This window comes from Lissotriton vulgaris, chromosome 9 (assembly GCF_964263255.1).
Source record: "Lissotriton vulgaris chromosome 9, aLisVul1.2, whole genome shotgun sequence".
Classification (NCBI taxonomy): Eukaryota; Metazoa; Chordata; class Amphibia; order Caudata; family Salamandridae; genus Lissotriton; species Lissotriton vulgaris.
This window is the reverse complement of record NC_141697.1, coordinates 107,941,266-107,964,656: the sequence shown is the minus strand read 5'-3', so window position 1 is coordinate 107,964,656 and position 23,391 is coordinate 107,941,266. Positions and strand designations below refer to the sequence as shown.

At 46.9% G+C, this 23,391-nt stretch overlaps 1 protein-coding gene across 1 annotated transcript in view; it reads right to left on the bottom strand.

The window, feature by feature from the left end:
• TEDC1 (tubulin epsilon and delta complex 1) overlaps nt 1-23,391 on the bottom strand; it is a 618,264-nt gene that overhangs the window by 534,057 nt on the left and 60,816 nt on the right. The window contains exon 3 of the mRNA XM_086937156.1: nt 10,861-11,063. Within this exon, the coding sequence (XP_086793282.1) occupies nt 10,861-11,063 (203 nt within the window). The remainder of the gene's footprint in view (nt 1-10,860; nt 11,064-23,391) is intronic.

Sequence of the window (23,391 nt, the reverse complement as noted above, 5' to 3'; positions counted from 1 at the left end):
GCAAAATAAAGCTATAATCGGGACAAGGTGGCCCTCGAGGCCTTAGGTTCCGGTGCCAGTGCACCTGCTGCACCAGTGATAGCTAGGCCCCTGACCAGGATATTAATATCAATACAATTACTGTGCTGCCTTTAGAAGAGCCAGCTACGGAGGTGGCCCCAGGCTGCACAGCAGATGCTGGAATGACCACCAGAGGAGTGACCTGAAGGGAAAAGGACATGTTCATTGGTATTCATCTGCAGCCGCGCCGAAACCGCTGAAATTTCCTTTTCTCGCGACAGAAAATATAGTTCCCAAGATAATTCAAGCCCAGGCACTGTGACTAATCAGCACTGGTGAAACAATTTATTTTAATAGATTTTCTTGTTATATGCCGCCCTGCACGCCCTCCCCAGAACAGAGGCGGGTATCAGCAGCACCACCACAGATGCTCAAGGAGGTACAGAACACGACGAAGGAAGGATTCTAGTTCTGCCTGGAGTCAAAATACTTAACTGTGGCCACCAAGTGTACATTTGCTAAGTGGTCGGTGGCTAAAGAAACTCCAGTCTATTTCATGAGGATATCCAAAAGGTGCACTTTGTTTACTAAATGCATGCTCCTCTATAATTGCCTCTTATGGCCTCATTCTGAGCCATGGTTTAAAGATGATGTAGAACCACCAAAACTCCAGTTACAGCTGGGGTGGTACACCATCACCCGCTCTCACGGCACAAACTTCACTAGGAATGCAACCTGGGCACATTTGTGGAGAGAGGTTAATGTGTTACCCTATTCTGTGGAGCTTGGAATGAGAAGAGACATCGCCACGTAAAAGTATCTGTGCCAAAAGTACAAACATCATTTATAAAAAAATAAAAATAAAACATGTTTGATATTCTAGCCACTTTCTGGTGTTTCCAAGTAGTTGCCTTCGGCTTGCAAATAAAGAGATATTGCATGCAACAAAGTATGAGTTGTTCCCCCGCCCTCCCCCCGCACTTGTGCTCTTGGGTAATGTACTTCTTATGGTGGAGAGGGGATTTCTTCTCCAGGTACTGACTGCGGAGCAAAGGGTGCAAGCAGGGACTGTCCCCCCTTAAACCTCTCTTTTACATATTAACTTGAACATAATACATTCTAGAGTATATGACGAGATTGATTAAAAAGCCCACCAGCAAAGCTAAAAGATGTGAAATAATTCAACAAGCAATCGAATTAATTAAAAGAAAGTTCAGATAGTATAGTAGTAAAGTAAACAAGCATTTATAATGAAATGGTCTCGTCTTAAAGTTAAAGTTTGAGTTATTGACATTGCTCATGACACTATTTTTGTTTTTAAAACATATAAATAAAGGGCATTGTCATTTACAATGTCAATAGCTTAATCTTTAGCAAATGAGAGACCTATTGCATTTGCACCCACACACACACACACACACACAGAGCCACACGCACCCACACACACAGAGCCACACACAGCCACACGCACCCACACACACAAGGCCACACACACACACACACACACACACACCCACACACAGAGCCACACATCCACACAGAGCTAGACACACACACACACACACACACACACACAAACACACACACACACACACCCACACCCACACCCACACCCACACACACACCCACACCCACACACACACACAGAGCCACACACATACACAGAGCTACACACACAGCTGCGGCAGGGAGGAGTAAATTATGCAGCAGGCAAAGCCAAATTATGTGGCGTAATGCAGCACACTTTATGCTAGGATTATGCCATTATTTTGACATTTTTACACTTGCTAAAAGTACCTGGGCATTGGTTGCACCTCATTTTTTCAAGTTTAACCATGGAATATAGCAATAAGAAACGAAAGGTGACCTGTCAAGCTCTGGTAGGGGCCTTCTATGGAGCAGCAACACGTGCTGCTCCACTTTTAGTAACTTTGAAAACACTCAATTGTAAAGGTTGCCTGGAGACAGATGATGCAGTCCGGCTGTAGGGCGCTATTGACATGTGGTTAAAGAGATCGGACCCAGTTTCAGGGGTGGAAAATGTGATCTGGTGTGAAGAGATTTAAGGGGACTCATTAGAGAGGAGGTCAAGGAGACATAGATGCCGGAGTTGTCTGAAGTAAAGATGGGGTCAAGGTGGTCTGATCTTCAGGGGCACAGAGGCCTGGGTCAATAGGTTGTTACAGACGGGTTAAAACCTAAAGGTAGTCTGATTCGGTGGTACAAGAGGAAGAGTTGAGGTGGTCTGGCTAATGGAGCCTGGTTTTAAAGGGGTCTGATCAAGGTGGTCACATTGCAGGTCCGGCTAAAGTGATCTGGTTGCAGAGGGGTTAAAGGGGGGTCTATGTAAGGTAGCCTGTTTATAGGGAGTAAAAGGGGGTATAGCGGTGTGGTTACAGACGGCTTAAATAGGAGGCCGGCGTCTACGCGGCTAAGGCGCCCTGGTTAAAAATATGTTGTTACAGACGGGCTGAATGAGGGTCTGATTATAGTGATGGGTCAGAGGGGGTGGAGGGTAGATGTATGGGTAAAATGTTCTGCATGCATACACGCCCCTGCACACTTACCTCTGGATAGCAGTCCTTGGCCAGCAACTGTAACATGGCCATCTTCCCACAATGCACCTCTCCCACGAGGACCAGCTTACACCTCACAACGGCGGGGGCATGGGGGCTGCACCTTTCTTTCATACTCGGGATGTGCTACGGGCAGGGGCCCATCATGTGCTGAGGCTGGCCTGCTGATGGTGGTACCCCCAGACTCTGCTGAGGCCTCTGTGGGTCCCGAGGCAGTAAAGTGTGGAGGAGCTGGGATATCTGTGGATCCCCGGCTGTTCCGCTGCAGTGGGTCCTGTCTGAGGGGTGCTCGGACTACGCCACTGGAGCAGCGCGCCGAGGGCCGGCCAGCTGCTGATGTTTGGGCTGTGCTACTGTCAGGCCTGCCCCAGGGTCAAACTGGACCGAAAGGCAGTTTCCTTTGTGGCTGGGTTAGCATATAGTGAGGCACCGAAACAAACCCCAGCTTGCGCGCATGCAACCGGGGACAGGCTCTGCGGGTCCAGAGGCTGCAGTAAAGTGTGGAGGAGCTGGGATATCTGCGGGTCCCCCGGCTGTCCTGCTGCAGTGGGTCCTGTCTGAGGGGTGCTCTGACTACGCCACTGGAGCAGCGCGCCGAGGGCCGGCCGGCTGCTGGGGTTTGGGCTGTGCTACCTCTACAGATGTCACCCAAGATGTAAACCTAACTCCAGCTGTAAAAATCAGCTTAGCAGAGTGACTCCATGCAGGTACTGGGGGTCACCATTTCAGGTGCATTCATTCACACCCTCTGCTCTCACTTTGGGTGCCTTTAAACATGCGGCCCTAACTAGACCACCTGCCTTCACTGTGTTGTTGTTATATTTAGTCTGCGCCCGTCTCCTCCAGCTCGGCGCTTGGCGCTTGGCAGTGAATGCCCTCTGCCTGCATGTGAAGCTATCAGCGCGCAGCCCCCTTGTGATGCCTGCGAGGCTTGAGCCTGGACCGTGCCCCGCTGCTTGTAAACGTCCCCAGGCTGCCCCGAGCCGTGGGTGCCACAGCCGAGGGTGCAGGCGCGCGGGGAGGCCCCCTCTGGCCGGGCTCCCTGGCATTGTTTCCACCCCCCACACTTGGCCGGCGGAGCCCTGTGTTGCTTCGGCATGTTCCAGAACGCGCTCCCCGTGGCCCCTGGAGCCCCATTGTGACGCCACAGGGCCCGCTCCCTGCAGGAGCCCCCTCCCGCCCGCAGGCCGCCGCTCCCGGCCTCAGCGTGCAAGAGTGGACCGGGGAAAAGGCGCCCAGAGCCCGGGATTTTAGGCACAGAGGAGTCAGCCATCAGGGGAGAGGTCAGGCCTGCCCCAGGGTCAAACTGGACCAAAAGGCAGTTTCCTTTGTGGCAGGGTTAGCACATACTGAGGCACCAAAACAAACCCCAGCTCGCGCGCAGGCAACCGGGAACAGGCTATAAGCTCCGGCTGGAAGGCGGTGACGTCAGCACTTTAGGGCCAGCGGATTCCTAAACAAATCCCAGCTCGCGCGCAGGCAACCGGGGACAGGCTCTAAGCTCCGGCTGGAAAGCGGTGACGGCAATGTGCCTCGCGCCCCCTCTGCCGTCGGGCTGCACCAGGGGCGTAGAACCAATACACGGCCAGAATGCAGGGTGGGCACTTGCTCGCAACTATTTAAAATAAGTGGGGTGGCACCCGCACCGATCATATTCAGCTGAACCTCGGACCACGTCATGAACACCACCATGTTTCTCCGAGGACAGCAAAAATGGATCGGAGAAACGCCCCGTCATTTTCACACTGGGGGGCATGTTTTTTTTTCTCACCTCTTCCCATTGGCTGGAATGTAAACAACGGGCGTGTTTTGACTTGTTGTGGTTTACATTCCAGCCAATGGGAAGAGGAGAGGAAGAAGCGAAAAAACACACCCCTCAATCCGAAAAAGAATGGGCTTAAATTGACAAACAAACCTCTTCTCCAATGGCTGGCCGCCATTTAGGAAGCCAGCCAATGGAGAAGAGGGGCGGGTTTAAGCCTCACTACTAAGAAACATAAAATCTCGCCAGTGAGACCTAAAAGTGGTGCAGATGTTCAGGATGTTACAAGCACTTCAGGAGCACCAGCACACACTGGATACATGAAATACTCAACACTGGAAGTTCAATAAACTGCAGATACACTTGTATACAAGCACCATATGCATTGAAAATGCAAGGGTGTGAGCAGGTGACATGCACACTATGAAAATAAAATAAATCTAAGGTGCCAACTGTTTCATCAGCAACACTTTCCAAGAATGCCCGAGCCATTCCTGCACTCTTTTATCTTCAGCATCTTAATGATCTAGGCACAACCAGAAGATGAAGTCAACGGCGACACCTCGATGATTTGGGAATACATGTAGCCCACCTCCAGTGTTGGGTAAACACGGAGGTGATGAAGCTTGCTGTGTGTGAGGGCAGTTTTAAAAGCAAAGTGCATTTCCCCTTTATTCACTTTTTGACACCTATTTTCACTATACTCTTTTCCCTCTTCTTTTTGTGATTAAAGTCTGAGCGGGAGGTCAAAGAAGGGCCGGATCCTCTCACCCCTCTGTTCTAGTGTGTTTTTTTAACACATGTAGTCACCCAATCATGTCATATTGTCAGAAACAGGAAGACAAACCCTTGAAATATTCCTCAGCAAACTCATGGCGAGATCATTAAATATAGGGTTAACTAAAGACATATAAGCCATAATGCAACACACAAAGTCAATAACAGTGTACTTGCCAGAAAGGTTTGAGAAACATCAACATTTACAGAACCATATGAGCTAATTCTGATGATACAAAAGCATAGCATCTACAAGGAAATCTACCATAGTACATCAAGGGAGAAAACTGCCTGAGAGGTATTTTTTATTTGTCAGGGAGCCCGAAGTATGTATTTAAAATAGAGTACCTGTAGAAACACAGCTCAATCATTCACACATGCACGTAAAGAATGTAGAACAGCATCAGACACGTGTACGACCACTATGGGCAGGTGAAATTAAAACTTTGTTGCATGGTTGAGAATCTCCACCCTTCATAGTGGCGGGTGAAGTTTCTGGACCTTGGAGTGAATAGTCCATAAACAGATATCAGACTGCACCCATCCTCACCCAAATGTACACCTATGAACTACCCAAGTAGTTATGAGTCATCCAATTACGATCAACCAATAAAAGTCTGCTGGTAAGAGCACGATTGGGCGGAGGAGCCTTCTCGGTCGCAGCAGCTAAGCTCTGGAATACTCTTCCTTTAGCCATTTCGGCCTTAGAGTTACACCTTCCTTTCCCTAAAACATTCAAGACCTGGCTTTTTGCCTTAGAAATTTGAACTTCTCTAATCTGCCCCACCAGTTAGCTGTAACTGCATCAGCGCCTAGACGCCTTAGGGTATTTGTATGCGCTATAGAAATGTTTCACTCATTCATTCAACCAGTGCTTATTTAGAAGAAAGTTATTTTGTTTGGGTAAAGCACTGGTTTGGGGGACTATCACATAGATTCCCCAAACACTAGTAGTGAACGGCAGTTTATTAACAAGAAAAAGAAGTGATATGAAGGGGCCAGTGTTGACCGGATCATAGAACATTTTTTAAGCTGTTTTTCATGTTGCACAGCTGCTGAGGAGGGTGGGGGCAGCAACAAGGGAATGAAAAAATAGAACGACAATCACAGCACGAAAAGTGGACGAGCACTAATTAAGCTGATTCAATCTGTGCTTTGTCCATGCTGCACATAAAGGAACATAAGAGATGCTTGGCCTGTGCTGGCCAAATGGGAGTCACCAAAGACTAGTGACACTGAAGCCAACAAATGGTAAGCAGTGGGTGAGCTCCAAGTCCTTTATTGTAAACAATATGTCTCACAAGTGCGCATGAATGCAGCACATGTGCTGTCGCAGGATTAGCCTAAAAATGCAGATGGGAAGCAGAGAATACAGAAAAATGGAGAAGAAATGACTAAAAAAGAGTGAAAAGTAGACAGCAGTGGAGAGCAGAAGAGGGCATCAGAGTAGGGTCCAGGAGAGAGATGGAGTGGTAGGAAGGGGAAGGAGACCGCAAGAAAGAAGAGAAGATGAGGATAAAGAGAGAGGGGAGTTCAGGAAATATAGTAAAATGAAGTTAAGGAGAGAGGAAAACTAGGGCATGAGACAGAGAACAGAGTAAAAGGGAAGTAGAGTGGGGTACAGAAAGAGGAGAAGTGTAAGAAAAGGAATGAGAAACTAGAGGTGATATGTGAGATGTGTTCATAGGAGAGAAAAATAAGGGAAAGACATGATATGGGGCGAGGGAGTGCAGCGGCAAAAAAGATGGTAAGCGAGCGGATTGAGGGGAGAGTTGAGCGAAGAAGGCGATGGGGACATTTCAGAGTTAGAAGGGAATACTTATTGTATGAAAACATCGTGAAGGGCCCTGACAATGAAACAGTGCTGATGACTGCATGGCAGTCATTCTTCTTGCTGTTTAAGTTTTGGACCTAACCTACTTGGCGCCTGTACTTGAATGAACATAGGGTCAGGCCACCTCCTGCCGTGTTTGTTCAGAGTAAGGGATTGACTTGGTGAGAGGGCTTAAATACAAGTGATAATGAATTAAAGCCATCCAAACCCTGTTCAGAACGTGCGTAACCACATAAATAACAACTATGTGTCTTCACGATCTGTGAGCATATTGAGTGAATGATTTATTTATTGTTAAACTGTACGCTTAAAAAGTAAGCAGGAGTCAATTGGAAGCGGGGGTTTATGTGTTGGTATACATGAAGGATTAAGCCCTCTCACCACTTTAAACGTCTTAGAGTATTAAATGCTGGAGGAACATATGTGTGGTACAAATGTATTTGGAGTTCCAAAGCCAAAACACAGTTAGAAAAACATTGCTCGAGTCTGCTGCTGCTTCCTTGCATGTCAGAACAGAAAAGGGTGCAATCTAGTCTGAAATAAATCTGTGACAGAAAGCTCTGAGCTGTTTCACTAAAGCTAGCATTATATTTATGTAGTACTGCAATGAGAAAGTACATGCTTTGCAGTTTACAGACATCATCTACATAGCAAGTCAGCCTCTCCCAAGAAGCTTTACAATCTAATTAAAATAAAAGCTTGAGCATGTGGCATCAGGTTCTCATTTGACCTGCCAGAAAGGAGGAAAGTCTGAGGTGACTTTAGCTTGGTCTGAACCATTGGATTAGAGGGTATCACATACTCTGTAGTTGGTTATTTATCCAGTGTGGGTGTGCCCCTACATAGCCTGGTACACCCGGGACATGGCATGGTTTCCAAGCTATGCCGGGAAGAGATGCACATTCTCATTAAGAAGAGAATAAAATAGGGAAGGTGTAGTACAGAGGAAGCACCTTGAGATAGAGTGCCCACATATGCCCTAAGACATATTTACTGGCACTGCTGACATGAGGAGAGTGGGTGCCTACCCAAAAAATCCCAACAAGAGCTCGCTACCTTAAGGGGAATCACTAAGATGTGAGCATGCAGCAAGCATAATTTGTGTTGATAGGCAACAAGTCTGAATAAGCGCCTTTGTTTTGAGCAACGCTACGTGAAAAGAAAACTGAAATCTGCTTGACACCACAGCCAGAGCATAACTCGTAACACACTCAGAGTTTTTTTTTTACAAATTAAGTGATGGCCACCTCAAGAACGACGGGTACAGGAATGAAACTTAAATTAAGACAAAACATGAACCCACAGCAAGGAAGTGCGCCTTCCTGCAGATCCCCCCTGCCTTAAAAATAAAAAGGTACGTAAGCTTGTTTAATGTAACTAGGCTCATGTTAAGCATCCCATACCTTCTGGTCTGGACGAGATTGTGCTATTTAAGAATGTAAAAAATAAAAGGAATACTACCTCAATTGCACCATCGCAATGGGCGGTCTAGCTTTGATTGTGAGAAGTGAAGTGATCAAAGAGAGCTAGTTAGGAAGCACCTTAGAGAATTGGCGGAGCGAGGTCAATTGAAAGTAAAAATAGGCTTGAACGTGCTCATAGCTCAAACTAAGTGGTTTGGTTTTCTGCTGGCAAACGTTTTGGAAGCGTGCCGGCACACAAACAGAATAAGGGTTTGACTGTCGGTCAAGAATCCTTTCCGTGTACAAGAGTGTACATATTCAAAAAGAAAATTCAAGGTTTAACTTGATGAGGGTTAACGTGTATTTGTTGAAGCCAGCAAGCTGTTACAGAGTGACATATTATTGCTCAAACATACTGCTGTATGACTGTGGAGCTTGTGTAAAGTGCTCCAATAGGGATCACAATACACAAATAACATTACCTGTGCGGAGACAATAAGAATCTGTGGGAGGAGTGGTACAGGAGGTCAGGCTGCTGAACTGGGGAAAAGGTTGGCGGAGGAGGAGAGAAGCAGGGGTGCTGACACGCTTGATAAGAAAGAAGTCTGACGTGGATGATAAGAAGTACTTGGGCCGTGGGATCTAATAAGAAGAGCAACAGGAAATGGCATGCTACAACTAATAGAAACGAAGGAAAAGTAAGTGGCAAGCACACTAACCAATGAAAAGGAAGGGCGGGATGTAAGCCCCTTTTAAGATCCATATTAACAATAGATTTCACAAGCACAGCACAAGCACTAAGCAGGCGAAGCCTAAAAAGGCACAGGGCTGAGAATGTACTGGAGAGAAAGGATAATTAAACACTGATTTCTCTTTCTCCAACAGCAAGCCTGATCATATTTTCTTTACCAACGTTCAATGTAAACAGTAATCAGTTAATTTTGAAAGTTATTTCAAACAAAAATATCTCACCAAGCTTTTTTAAATGCATGCACCAGTAACAAGCCTGGAGACACTGGTAGAAGAAGGGGTGCTGTCCCGCTTGTCCTCCATACATTTACTACCCTTACTTCTACTTTGGGACCAAACCATCATCAGACTCGAGGTCACTGGAGCCTGGATAATTTACTATTCTAACTTCAGTCATAGTCTATTTGGGCATTGGTGCTTCTTCATGCCACAGTATATCTAGGCCATATTTATGTCCAAGTCATGGTGTTAGACCTAAGCTTGTTTAGTGACAGTGATAAACCTTTCCACTAAAAGACCTTCCACAAAGTGGATTTCAATTATTTTTTTTACTGAAAGTAACCTACAAAGTGACCACTGATTTTGGTAGCAGGGTGCAGTCCCTTTTTATCTGAATCTCAGTATGAGGATTCCCTGGTAAATCCAAGCAGTAGGTAATAACAGTAGGCCTTCATTCCAGAGTATATTTTGCTTTCGCACAACAATGCTAGGACCTCTGTAAGGCAAGATACCAAGGTTGGGATGTCTTACATATGCTGTAATTACCTACAATTGTAGAGTGCTCTGCTGTTCGTGATAGTCTGCATTTTAGGATATTACCCTTTGCTGCTCCTTTAGATTCCCCCTACCCAAAGCCATTGAAGAACAGCCAGATGTCCCGCAAGTTCAGTCCAGTTCTGGAAGTGAAAAACTAGGGTACAATGGAAACAACAGCACCATAAAGCCTGCGCATTGTTTGATGTGAGGCCGATGTGGTCACAGGGCGCTATTTGGCTTGTGCAGGATAATAGTGAAATAGGCAAATGCAGAAGGACAGGAGGTTACAAGGTAGACAAAATATGGGAACCTGTTAAAAATAGGCACAATTTTAAAGGAAGATGGACATGTCCTACTCAATTCTACTATGTGAAAAATGTGTCCATATTTTCCATTGGTAGCTGCTTTATTTGCACTTTTGATATCGAAAAGCCATAGCTATACTGATGACCCTTTAATGTGGCAAGTCATATTGGCCCTCCATGCTTTCCATAACCATCAAGCACTTGGATGGAAAGTGATATTCTCAAAACAGCAATATTGACTGACAAAGCTCACCCTGTAGCCTACTCAAGCAGACTACAGACCAGTACCGCCAGGGCTGCCTACATTCCCAGAGCCTATTGAAAATAATATGCTCACCATGCACAAGCTCCCCAACCATGCTGAAGGAGTGTTGATGGTCCTGGCAAATAAAGGCATGGGACAACTAATAGCTAATTTTGGAAAGGCGTCTAAGTGAATACTCCAACATTATGCATTTTGTTCTCAGCGGCACATGCATGCCAGATGTTAAGCTGCCCACATGCAGATTCCACCCCCGTGGAGGACAGGCAGTTACAACACTATTTGGTGCATTGAGTACACCACACCAGGTTTTATATGTTGAGAATGCAGCACTTTCAGTATTGCCGATCCTCCAAGTGCATTATGGGTTGTCAGATGCGCTGCGCAGTGCATCTTTGTACAGTGTGATACTTCTTAGGTATAAAAAGTGCTTACCGGGCACACAGTTATCTCATCTCCCAGCACGAGCTTGCTAACCTCCAACAGCTTCTCCAGAAGGTGGACTTTGTGCAATAGCCAGGAGAATGCCAATAACAGCTCCCTGCTCCCTTGTGAGCCATCCTCGGGGAGTCGATAGAATTCAGAGGCGCCATAGCCATGGTACCATAGCACTGACTTCACAGATCGGATCTGGACATCTGCAAGAAATAGCCAAACATCTCAGAGCGAGAAACCATGGCAAGGACCAGGTGATGGAGATAGGAAGGAAGAGAGAGAAAATACAAAATATATTCTTTGTATTGAGGTTTGGAACGTTCGCTCATGACGTGATATGACCAACTAACACAAAGATGTACCCTGGAATGATAACGAGATGATATATTAAAAAGTTACTTATCTGTAACAATGATTCACTGGTGTGGCCATCTTGCACTGATTCACGTTTTAATGCTCAAGTTTAAAAAGCATCTTTAGTTTACCTACATTATGAAGTTCCTCCATGACTTATGGACCTTGAGAACACTTTTATTCATTCTTGGTTGTTTTATTAGTGCAGAGCAGCTTCATGGCATTTTAGCCCAAAGACTAGTAAACCAAAAGGGAGAATGATATGAGGAAGGGATTTTGGTTTGGCGGAAGATGGACCTGCTGCAATTCTATTTCTTATTGCCTTTTTGACAGCATAAGAATTTCTGTAAAAAAGACATACTCGTTCTGGCATTACATGTATTTGATCTCTCAACTATTCTGAACTATCAGCCTGCGTGGTCGCGCCTTGCCACCTCGCCAAGCTACATCGAGGGTGACGGCAGTCTTAGGAGAAACGTGCTCACATTTGTCAATAGCTGGATGTAACTGTTGCAGAAGGTCAGGATCCTGAGAAAGCCCCAATTGTTATTCCACCTACTTCAACCCAGTGACTTCCTCTGACAGATTGCCTTTTAAACAGCCTCCCTATTAGATTGCGGTTCATTGTGTACTATTCGGAGCTATTAAAAAGTACATCTAGGGGTTTAACTTACTGGATACCAATTGATTCTATCACTATGTATAATACATGTTTACTGAGGAGAATCAACTCTTATTAGAGACGAGGAAAAAACAGTTCCCTTTAGGACCGCAGGGGCACTGCACGCAAATCCTTCATCATCGGCCTTATTCCAGCTCGTTTCTCGCTAGAATTAGGTTTACTTTTCTGCGCGCATTTCCACTTAATCAAATGTTCTTTTTAGAGTCCTTAATCTCCGCGTGAATTGTTTGTATTGGGCGGAAGCTGTATTGACCAAGCTTCAGAGCATTTCCCTCGGCAAAAATCCCCACGGTGAAGTGAGGCGTGAGCAGGCAGTGTACTCATTTCAAACACTTGACTGTGCCGAAACCCGCAGGCGGTGAAGACAGTCTGTGCAAGATACACAAGCACACGCGCACTGCATGCAGGAAAACAAACTAGACGCATTACCGGTCACAATGGGTTGAATGAATGTACTTCTAATGTCACATCCCTGCTTCCCATCTGTGCCACTGACATCCACCCACCTGCCTGACTTCCTAGTCCGGCTACTCCCTCACCAGATTCACCCTCCATACAACTCCCAAACTCTACTGCATCAGGAGCTACTGTTGGAAATACAGCCTACCACCCATAGGCTGCTGAAACCTTGATGTTGGTGAAATTACAAAATGAGAAAATCCTTACCCTCTAAAGAACGGATACAACAACTCTGTAAAATGTAACTCGGGCAGGCAACATCACAAGAAAAGAGGCAAGGAGAAAAGAGGGGGAAGTAATGGCAAGAGGGAGGGAAACAGAAAAAGTGCCTTAGGTGCTATGGAAGGGGCACTGTGGTATAGGTAGGTTTAGAGGTTCTATGGAATAGATAGGGTGAGTGCACTAGGTAGAGAGAGGGCAGTAGTAGAGGAACTAGGGCACAGGTAAAAGGGTAAACGTAGGGTTAAAGATACTTGGTTCTGGAGAGAGGGACGTAATATGAAGGTATAGATAGGCAATGATATCGGCACTAGGGTCTAGCTACAGGCAGAGATACTAGTGTCTAGGTATACTACGATTTTGGTGGAGGTATTAGTACAAAAGGTAGTATGCTAAAGGTAGAGTTAAAAGGTTAGTGCTAGAAGTAGAAAAAAGGGATACAAAATATTTGAAGAGGAGTCTGGGTGGGTGGCTGTGTAATGTGTGATTTAGCTGACAATTCAATCAGAAACAGATTACTATAAAGGCTATTTTACTGGCTCAGAGACCAATCCGAAAAAAGGTGAACATTGAACCATGCCTAAGTATTAAATACCCTTGGAGGATCACCACCTTGAAGTGGTCGAGTGGCTCGTGCACCTAATGACCTGGAAAGCTATGCAGACGTACGAGTTACTTACCTTCGGTAACGATGTATCTGGTGGAGACGTTGTCTAGCCGCAGATTCCTAAACTTGGAATTATCCCCAGGCGTCAGACTGGATCCGTAAATCTTTTGCAGCAGCACCTCTGCGCGCCGGGGGACGGCGCCACACATCCCCGCCCTGACGTCGTTCACGGACGTGACGTCAGCAAGGTCTAATAAGTCCTCCCCGACGCGCTGACGTCAATTTTCATCGGAGAAACTTTTCAGCAGCACAATCCAGAGCCACCAACAAAACTGTGAAAGTATGGGAACAGTGTGCGAATGAGGAAATATCCATAAAACAAAGAAATCGGATGAGGCATAACATCATCATAAAGGACAGTGTCATGCACTGTATAATAACAAAACAGGAGGTAAAGGCAGAGCATCGCTGTGAGAAACAACCCAGCAAAGCGAAGCGTGGACCTTCCCTAGAGGCTGAGTAACAAGGGACGAATGTCCCGACGGACAAAGGAAGACTGTCATTACAACACAGAACAGGGCCGGCAAACAAGGGTAGAGCACAGGAAGAACAACAATCCACTGCGAGATGACAGTGCAAGAATGGCACTTCCCTGACAGAGATCTAAGGGCAGAAGCACAGCCTGGCAGATCTCAAAGAAGGCGAATGCAGGGGAGACAAGAAACCCCAAGTCGATGGAGGCGGTGGGAGGGAGGGAAAACAACAAGGGAAGACCCCACACTGGAAGGACCAAAGTGGAGGAATGCAGAGAAAGGGAAAAATGAATCTCCTGGTGAAGGCGAAAGCGAAAAGCACCGCTCCACAGGAAGAGAAGCCACCTAGAGGGAGGTGGCTGCAGAAGGCAAATTCAAAAAAGGTCGCACCAACTTGAGTACCCTGGATGAAGACTAGTGCCAACTGAAAGGAGGCAAGATGGAGAAGCCAACCTGGAAAGGTCCTCGCAGAAAGGGGAGGATGGGTGGGTGTTGGAACCTAAAGTTGTCAGGTCACCTAGGGTAGCCTGGCCTAGGGTAAGACAATCTCTAATTGAGGCACATGTGTAAAGGTTGCAAACCACCCAGCAGTAATTAAATGCACATCCACACAAAAATGACGCTACACCAATCCTTTGTGGAAAAATACGAATTGTTTTATAAAAATAGGTTTGTTCTTCTTTATCTCTTCTACACCAGTATTTCTCCTTAATTAGTTTCAATCCAAGAAACGTATTACACTTTACAACTCCATCTTTTTCTGCTCAATACATTTACATCATGGTACAATACCAGTCTCACCCCACCTTTAACAGAATATACACAGCCAGAGAAGAATGTCAGTGGTTACTCTAGAATTACATATGCACCTGTAACTCCTATGAGAACCTTACACTTTTCCTAGACAGAAGGTACTTTTAGCACTACTTTGACTGTTGATACTACCCCCAGATTTTGGTTCAGTGGCTGCTCTTCCCTGGACCTGAAATCAAAGAGGATTACTTCATCACACCAATTACCACCTACCGAGACTCAGTAGGGGGGAACGAACAGTGTGTCTGGGATATTTTTAAATGCACAAGGACTAATTTTTCCCCACACGAAAAGACCTTCTGTGAGGAACCACTCCTCAGTCCCTTGAGGCGATAAATCTCTGGAATTCAGTCTTACCCCATCCCACACTCCTTACTTCACAGCGGAGACTGCAAAGCCAAAGTCTCCAGTAACTGAGCTGAAAGGGGGGGTCCACATCAGAAGTTCCAGCCGGTAACTTCTGGCCGCTTGATCCGCTTCCTCCCGCCTAACCAGCCACTCGATTTCAGAGCTGGCGCGGGGAGAGGGCTCACCACAACTGACGAGAGCCGCTTCCGATCCGCTTCCTCTTCCCCGGCCGGCTCCGCCTCACGGAGACAGTCGGCTCAACCAGGCATGCGCGGGGGTGTAGTGTATCCCCACCGGAGCCCGCGCTTTTGGGGTTTAATTTGCAAGCTGCCTTTCCTTCCTTGCTTCCGCTGCTGCTTCCTCCCTCCCGGGAGTCCATATGGCTGGAGTCGCAATATTTTCGCTTCCACTAGCGCAGCTCTTCGCTCGCTCATTACAGTGTGTGTCTTGGCTCGGGCTACTTCTGCCCTTTGGGACTCTGCCGAGTCTCTCCTCTCTTCCACCTCTGAGGGCACTCGTTTTGGCCTCCTCCATCTTATCCGTGACAGCCGTGATCCGACTCCGAAGTAAGGAACGGAGCCGGGGAGGCAAGTCTACGGCGCCGGCTCGGCCTCTGAAAAGGCATCCACCTGTCCGGAAGGCCGAGGTGGACTCGGAGACGAGCTGAGAGTACCAGCAACTACCTGCTACACCACAGGGAGCCCCACTGGACTATGCAGCACGGTACGGATGCTATGGGCCGAAGAGGGAGACCCAGCCAGGCTGCGCCCTGATGACGCCAAGCCTCCATGATGCCCAGAGGCAAGGGGCTCAGTCGGCTCCGGGGGCGAACCCACCAGCGAGTCCATCGGAGACCCCGCACACAGCGGAGGGTCCAAGGACACCCTAGGGAGAGGAAGGGACCCAAGGGAGGCCTGCAGGGCCGCGGAATAAGCCACCATCTGGGTCTGAGTCGCCCCCACGCCAGGAAATGGCAGATGGGGGAGGGACAACTCTCGGGGCACACGTCCGGAGAAATCCGGGAAACAGTGCCCCCAACAACAGGAGGAGGGGAGGTCGAAGACCTCGGCGACAGGACTTACCAGGAATGGGCGAGCGACACACATGGAAACCAGACGGCGACTGACGCCTTAAACGGAACCCACTGCCACCAGGACCTGCCGCCGAAGAGGAGGCCGGGGGCCGTGACGACTCCGACCGGGACAGGTGAGCCAAAAAGGAGCTTCATCTGGGCTCCCGCTGGGACTTCGGCTTGAGTTGTTGGCAGGCGTTGCAATCCGTCGAGTCGTGGTGTTCGCCCAGACACCACATGAACATACGGTGTGGGTCCATCGCGGGCATTTGCAGCGAACAGTTGGCACACGTTTTAAAGCCCGAAGGCATCGCACACTGTTCCAGATGCAAAAGCGTCAAAGAGGCCTGAAAACAGGCTAGAGGAACCGCTCACTTTGGATCCGAGTTGCACGCGGAAAAGAAGGAAATTGACGTCAGCGCACCGGGAGGGACTTATATGACCTCGCTGACGTCACGTCCGTGGACGACGTCAGGGCGGGGTTGTGTGGCGTCGTCCCCCAGCGCGCAGAGGTGCTGCTGCAAAAATTTTCCAGATCCAGTCTGACGCCTGGGGCTAATCCTAAATTAAGGAATCTGCGGCTAGATGTCTCTATCAGATCGGAGTTTACTCTCCTGGCAGAGTTACCCAAGGGTAAAGGGTAAAGACCAGATGAAGTGTGGTCCACTGATCTTCCAGGTTGGACACAAGACAAACAACCTTGTCGCATAACAGAGACAGCAGTAAGAACCACTAAATGTTTGGGCACAAGGGCCTCCAATGTTGCTGCAGAAGACGTGCATTATTGACAGCAACCAAAGAACCAAGGAAACTACTGACAAAATGACAGAAATTCTGAATACCAAGTACAAGTCCAGAATCGGATTCTTGAATGTACGGACTATGTATGACGCAGTAAGGCTGGCTCAAGTAACATATGAGATAAGGGCAAAGAACACCTGGATACGATCTGTGAAAACAGAAATGAAGGTCCTGAACCACAGCCCGGGTACCAAACATCTTCAGGAAGGACCTCAATACCTTGGTTTTCGACGGAGCCAGACCTCCCAAACCCCCCCCTCTCCCAGTGCCTTGAGACCGTCACGGGTGAGTAGCGCACTTTATAAACCCCTGATTGATTGATTGGGTGATACAGAAACTTGCTCAAGGAAAACAGTAGTGGAGGTCCTACACGGCTGCCCTACATGTCCGTAGGCATAATGGGCAATAGCAGTAAGTATAAAATGGTATAAAAAAATCTAAATCTATAGTCGTCTGTGGCAAAAACACCAGAATCTTGTTATTTGGTGCCAAAGACTCAATCAAATATTGCCTAAGACGACATGAACAAAACAAAAAAAAAGCATTCTTTTAAACTGCTCAGCTTTTATGAGCACTTCCAATCTAAAATCAAATTTATTTAGAAAATAAATGTGATCAACTGAAACACACTGGGGGTTGTTGGTACACATCAAAGAAAACTCTGAAGCTTAACCAAATGGTTCAATAGTTCTAAAATACGGCATACCCCACAATAATCAGTTATTAACAAGTGATCACAAAGACAGTCTGTAATGCAATCTCTTTCCCCATTTACAGAAGCACCCTCAGTAATTTCTCTTTTTGACCTTCAGTTTATGGGCCTCTGCTGTGGCTTGGAACTCCTAAATGGAGTATCACTCTCTGAAAAGGAGTGACACTCACAGAAATGGCGTGGTAAAGTGGATTTCAGCTGCTACCTCATTTGCACATCTCTGAAAACGGAGTCAAATGCTGTGTACAGATAAAGTAGGGGCCTTTGAGCAGGTTTCACTTTATAGGTGTGTACTCGTGAAGACTGAGCAAGGTTGATTGTTGTCGGACTCAGCCTGGCATGGACCCACAGGCAGAACTATCGAAGATGACATCCCCTCTACATTGTTTTAATACAATCGGGGACAAAAAGGAACTGCGCCAGCTGTTTTTGCTGAAATGTGTAATGTTTCAATTTGAGAATTTTAGGGTTAAATTGTCTTTAAATATAGCATTAGATTGGAAAAGGGTAAAAGGATCAAAGTCACTCTCTTGTCCATATTTTCCTGCGCCAGGAATTAATATCTGAGGCTAATTTACTCTAGGTTTTACCCTTATAAATGTTTATGGAAGAGCATATCCTGAACCAGCCCTCAATGAAATCTGGGCTTTGAGCAACCTGGCTCCGAGCAACCTGGCTCCGTAAGGCAGCTACTATGCGGGAAGCTCACTAATCACTGTTGAAACTGCTACGGAGTCACACACCCTACGCACAAGCTACATGTCTCCCAGCCTCTATGAGAAACCTGCGGGGCTCTGTGAGTGGCCCGGCAGCCTGCGGTCTTCTTTTTTAAGTCTTGCCTAGTGTTGTAGCGCGCACGCGCTGCTCGCTTTACAAGGCATACTGTAGTAGGTTAGGTTTTAAAAGTGGAGTGGAAGCCCCGCCCACCTTTTTCATTGGCTGGCGTCATCGTCAATGGTAAATGTGGGCTTCTGATTGAAAATGAGGCTTCTTAGTCCCTTCTTGTTACCGCCCTACCTCCTTTTGAGACCGCCCATCAGGATTGGATCTTTTACTTGCGGTGTTACACTTTCTCCTTCAATTTAGTGGGTAGGCACTTTCTTTTTGCATTCGTGCAATGGAGACAGATTGTTTTCTTATTCCATGTTGTACAGCAGCAAGGCTGAAAGTTTTTTATTTTCAAAGCATTATGACACGGTCAACGATGGCACGTCCCAGCTTAAATATAAGGAAAAACAAAATGTAAAGTTTTTAAAAAACGGTATGCCACAGAAAGTGATGTCCTTGTTACATTGCTTTTTAAAACTCCGATCTGGAGGTGACATAGCAGCTAGTGCGCTCGTAGTTCCCACCCTTCCCATCAAGGGAGGCATGTCCACTGGCTACAGTTATTAACGAGTGTACACAAGGTCGCCAACTAACACAGGCCCCGGCAGAGCGCCGGGCGATAAGAGCTACTTCCCAGGAAAGGCTGATGGGCAGTGGGGGTTGGGACCATTCTGTGTGCCTGCTCTTTCTCTGCCTTCAATTGACTTCTTCCTGTTACTGACTGAACACCGCTGCTCCGTGTCCATAACGACTCGGCTTTGTAACCGACTGATCTACGATGAAATACAGATGAATGTTATGGGAGTGACAGGCTACCGTGTGACTGAGGTCATGTTAGTGCTCCCTGAGTGACTTTGTTTTGATTCACTGCGGATTGACTGTTAGCTCGGTGGCTGACTGCACATCACTGCTTCTCCTGCGTGGTTTGTGATAGTCTGCACATGAACGCTCTGTCACCGCGAATATACAACAGCTCTGACAATGCTTGCACACAAATGCTCCGTCACTGTGGATGTATGACGTTACAACGCATACTTTTATCACGCATACCTTTACAACGCAGTTTTTACAACGCATGCCTTTACAACGCATAGCGCTTTGGGATGCTGGATAGTGAAAATGTTTATTTACTATTCCAACTCCAGTCCCCGTGGACACTAGGGAAGGTGTTGGATAGTAAATTAAACGTATTCCCTATCCTAGAGCGCCCCCCAGCACAATGCGTTGTAATGGTTTGCGTTGTAATGACTGCGTTGTAATGGTAGTGCGTGGTAAAAGTTTCGTTGTAAAGGTTGTATACCATCACAGTGTATGGGTGGCTTATGATGACCGCCTACAACTGAGATCAATTTGGAAATCACACACGGTGAGCTTTGTAATCTGTATCTTCATGCACTCACGTTCTCTGTAACAGCTGCTCACAGCTACTTTGCAAGACTCCTCACAGCTCACTGTCATGAAAATTTTACTTTAAGCGCCTGAGTACCTCTGTGCTTACCTGCATACTACTGGCTTGTGAATAAGGCTTAGTTGCTGACGTGTGCCTTTTCTACAGCGCTTTGTGTATTGTTTTGCTGCAAGCAGTTCTCTAACAGCAGCAACCGTGAGAGGGCACAAAGATCTCGATGAAAAAATTCAAATTATACTTCATGACATCGAGACACTTAGTGCTAAAGAAAGAGGTGACGCCGGGCCGAGGGATGCTTCTTTACCACAGTGAAGGACAGAGCCTAGTGCTCTTGGGTCTATGGGTGCTAGGGGTGTGCACTCCCTCCTAACATTTGTAAGGGCAAAGTAAAACAAAAGAGCATGCAGGGAGGATTAGTGAGTAATGCCTGCTGGACGCTGTTTGTTTGTTTGGACCCGCTGCTTCCCGCCGCTTCCCGCCATTTCCCTTCATGCAGCCGGGCTTGGCTCCGCCCCCTTGTTCCAATCCGACCGGCCTTGGCTACGCCGGTCCGCCTGCTGTTGTTGCCGCCTACAAGCCCCAAGATCCTCAGGGGCAGGATGCCTAATTTCCACACGCCAGGAGGCGCATAAAGACACGCCTGGTTCTGAGTTCCCCGGTGCCTGATGGACGCTGTTTGTTTGTTTGGACCCGCTGCTTCCTGCAGCTTCTCTTCACGTGGCCGGGGCTGGCTCTGCCCCTTGTTCCAATCCGACCGGCCGGGCTTGGCTCCGCTGGTCCGCCTGCTGTTGTTGCCGCATACAAGCCCCAAAATCCTCAGGGGCAGGACGCCTAATTTCCACGCGCATAAAAACACGCCTGGTGCTGAATTCCCCGGTGCCTGCTGGATGCTGTTTGTTTTTTTGGACCCGCTGCTTCCCGCCGCTTCCCTTCACGCGGCCGGGCTTGGCTCCGCCCCCTTGTTCCAATCCGACCGGCCTGGCTTGGCTCCGCCGGTCCGCCTGCTGTTGTTGCCGCCTACAAGCCCCAAGATCCTCAGGGGCAGGATGCCTAATTTCCACGAGCCAGGAGGCGCATAAAGACACGCCTAGTCCCTCATCCTGCGAGAACGCGCGCGTGACTCGCCGGGCGAAGCCCGGGCAAAGGGCGGGCCATCTACGGCCGTCCAAGGCTGGACAAGACTGGGCTGGGCCACCTTCCTAACGTCACCCTTAGACTGGTAAGAACACAAACATTTACATGGTATCCAGAGGGAATCCTGACTTAAAGCATCCTGCCCTATTGTTTACATTCTACCTAAACATGGCCAACCATTCTGGGAAGGGTAGAAAAAGCGTATTGAGTATAACGGGGGGTAGTATAACTAGGACTCTTGTTAATTTCATCACGAGAGCAGCTGTGATGCTAGAGCGAGAAATTGCCCTCACAGAGAAAAAGCTATCCTTGAAACTCATAGGTTCAAAGCGATCCTCTCTGGGCGATTTAAAGAATGCTGTCACACCGGATCATGTTGACTGCCAAAGACTAAACACAACTAGCCCAAGTTCTCTAGGTAAAGTTATAGAAAATGGAACTGGCATAACTTTCGTGAATACATCTTCTTGTACTAGTCTTATCTTCTGAGGATTTTCACCCTATTGCTATTACCAACAAGAATGTACAGGCTGTCGAAAAGACTAAAAATACAGCCACATGTCACAAACAACTGGGTAAAAGAAAGAGGGAAGGGGGTCGTCAAATAGGTAGAAAACCAAAAGTTTCAAAAATATCAGATAAACCTGCAAAATCGGTGCCTACAAAAGTGATCATTACATCTAATACCCGCCACATATTTGCCTGTCCCAACAAGACTCTCACATAGCATGGGTCCCCAGCCTCAAATTAATATCCAAGCTGAACCTGGCGATGTGGAACTCACTGTATCTCATCTGGAACAGTTGCTTAAATTGTTTACGCTCCCTCTCATCGAGAGACTAAAGGTAATAAATTATAAATTGGACATTTTGTTTGAGGCTACTGCAGAGAATACTCTTAAACTGGCGAACCTTACACTTAAAGGCCAAAACAGGGGTACCTCTGTAGATTTAAGTAATCAGGCCGAATTACCACCATTTACCACTTGCTTTATACCAAAGATTGTAGTTGACGATCTGAGGTCATCTAAAAATAAGGAGGAGCTGATGAAAGAAGGCCAAGGGAACAAAGCTATTGTCAAGGAAAATATTAAAAAAAATAGACAGAACATCCCTTTACCAACCTCATCGTCAAAAAAGGGTAAGGGGGTTAGAGACCAGGCCGACTGTATTGTAATCAATTTTAACAGTCCAGCACCAGTAGAAAGGGTACTCAGAGAAGTTATGTATGGTGAGGGGCCAAGGGGTCAGGGTATTGAGATCTTACCACTAGATTTTTTTATGGGGAACAGAAACGTTCAAGATCTGATAAATGGAACGGGTGGAAATACACCCTGATGCTGTATTATCAAGCACAACAGGGTCAGGGTCAACTAAGGATGAGGCCACCAGGTGGAACAAGCTGGGTTGGTGAGGGGTTTTCTTCCTTTTTCGAAGGGCAAAATAGATTCGCAGCACTCTCTGGTCTTAACGACTGTGACTGACTGCGTGGTAATACTGTAGTAGCCAATGACTATAACTGCAGTTACGGCCCATTTTTAAATCAGATGCTAGCACATAAAGTGAATAAAAAAGGAGGAGTTCAGGTAGAAAAGGTCCCGTTGGAAGCCCAAAATGTGCCTGATTTGGTATGGCAGAAAGCTCCTATGCCTACTAATAACGCACCAGATTATGACATAAATAGGAATGCTGATAAAATTTGGAAAACTTGCTGTAATATATTATCTAGCTCTGAAGCAGATGTCCGTGAGGCCAGGAAGGATGCAGAATGTATGGATACTGTTCTTAATGTGGAGACTTCCATGCTCCCTATTGATAATGTTTGCTCAATACCAGCTAGCCCCCCACCTTCTCGAGAACAAGTAAGGATTGTCTAATGGAACATTTGTGGCTTGGAGAGCAAAGTGTCTAATACTGTTTGGGGGGAGTTTATGAAAAATTTCAGGAAACCTGACTTTTAACTGAAAAGCATCTGGATGGTTATAAGACCTTTCACATCCCAGCGGTACCCTCTGTGAACGGCAGACACAAAGGGGGTATCTGTGTATATGTATCTAATCTGTTGAAGGTCCAGAGAATCTAAAGGAAACATTGCTCATCCTATTATCAAATGGTTTCTGTTATACTATACTCAGGTCTAGAGTTAGTGGTGGTAAACTTCTACAACAACATTAAAAACGTTGGGTATGTAACGGTTACCACGCATCTTTTAGCACGAAATACTGTTACAACGAAACTATTACCACGCAGGACCCTTTACAACGAATACCTTTACAACGCATTACACTACAACGCAGATACTATTACAATGCATACCATTACAACGTAAGTATAGGTAAGTTTATCTTTTTTTAAAAACATTTATTAGGGGTATTGAGTTTGTGGTTTTGGGGTACAGGGGTATTTTTAGGTTTCAGGGTTGGGTTTGGGTTGTGGGGTACAGGGGTATTTTTAGGTTTCAGGGCTGGGTTTGGGTTTTGGGGGACAGGGGTATTTTTAGTTTCAGGGCTGGGTTTGGGTACAGGGGTACAGGGGTATTTTTAGGTTTCAGGGTTGGGTTTG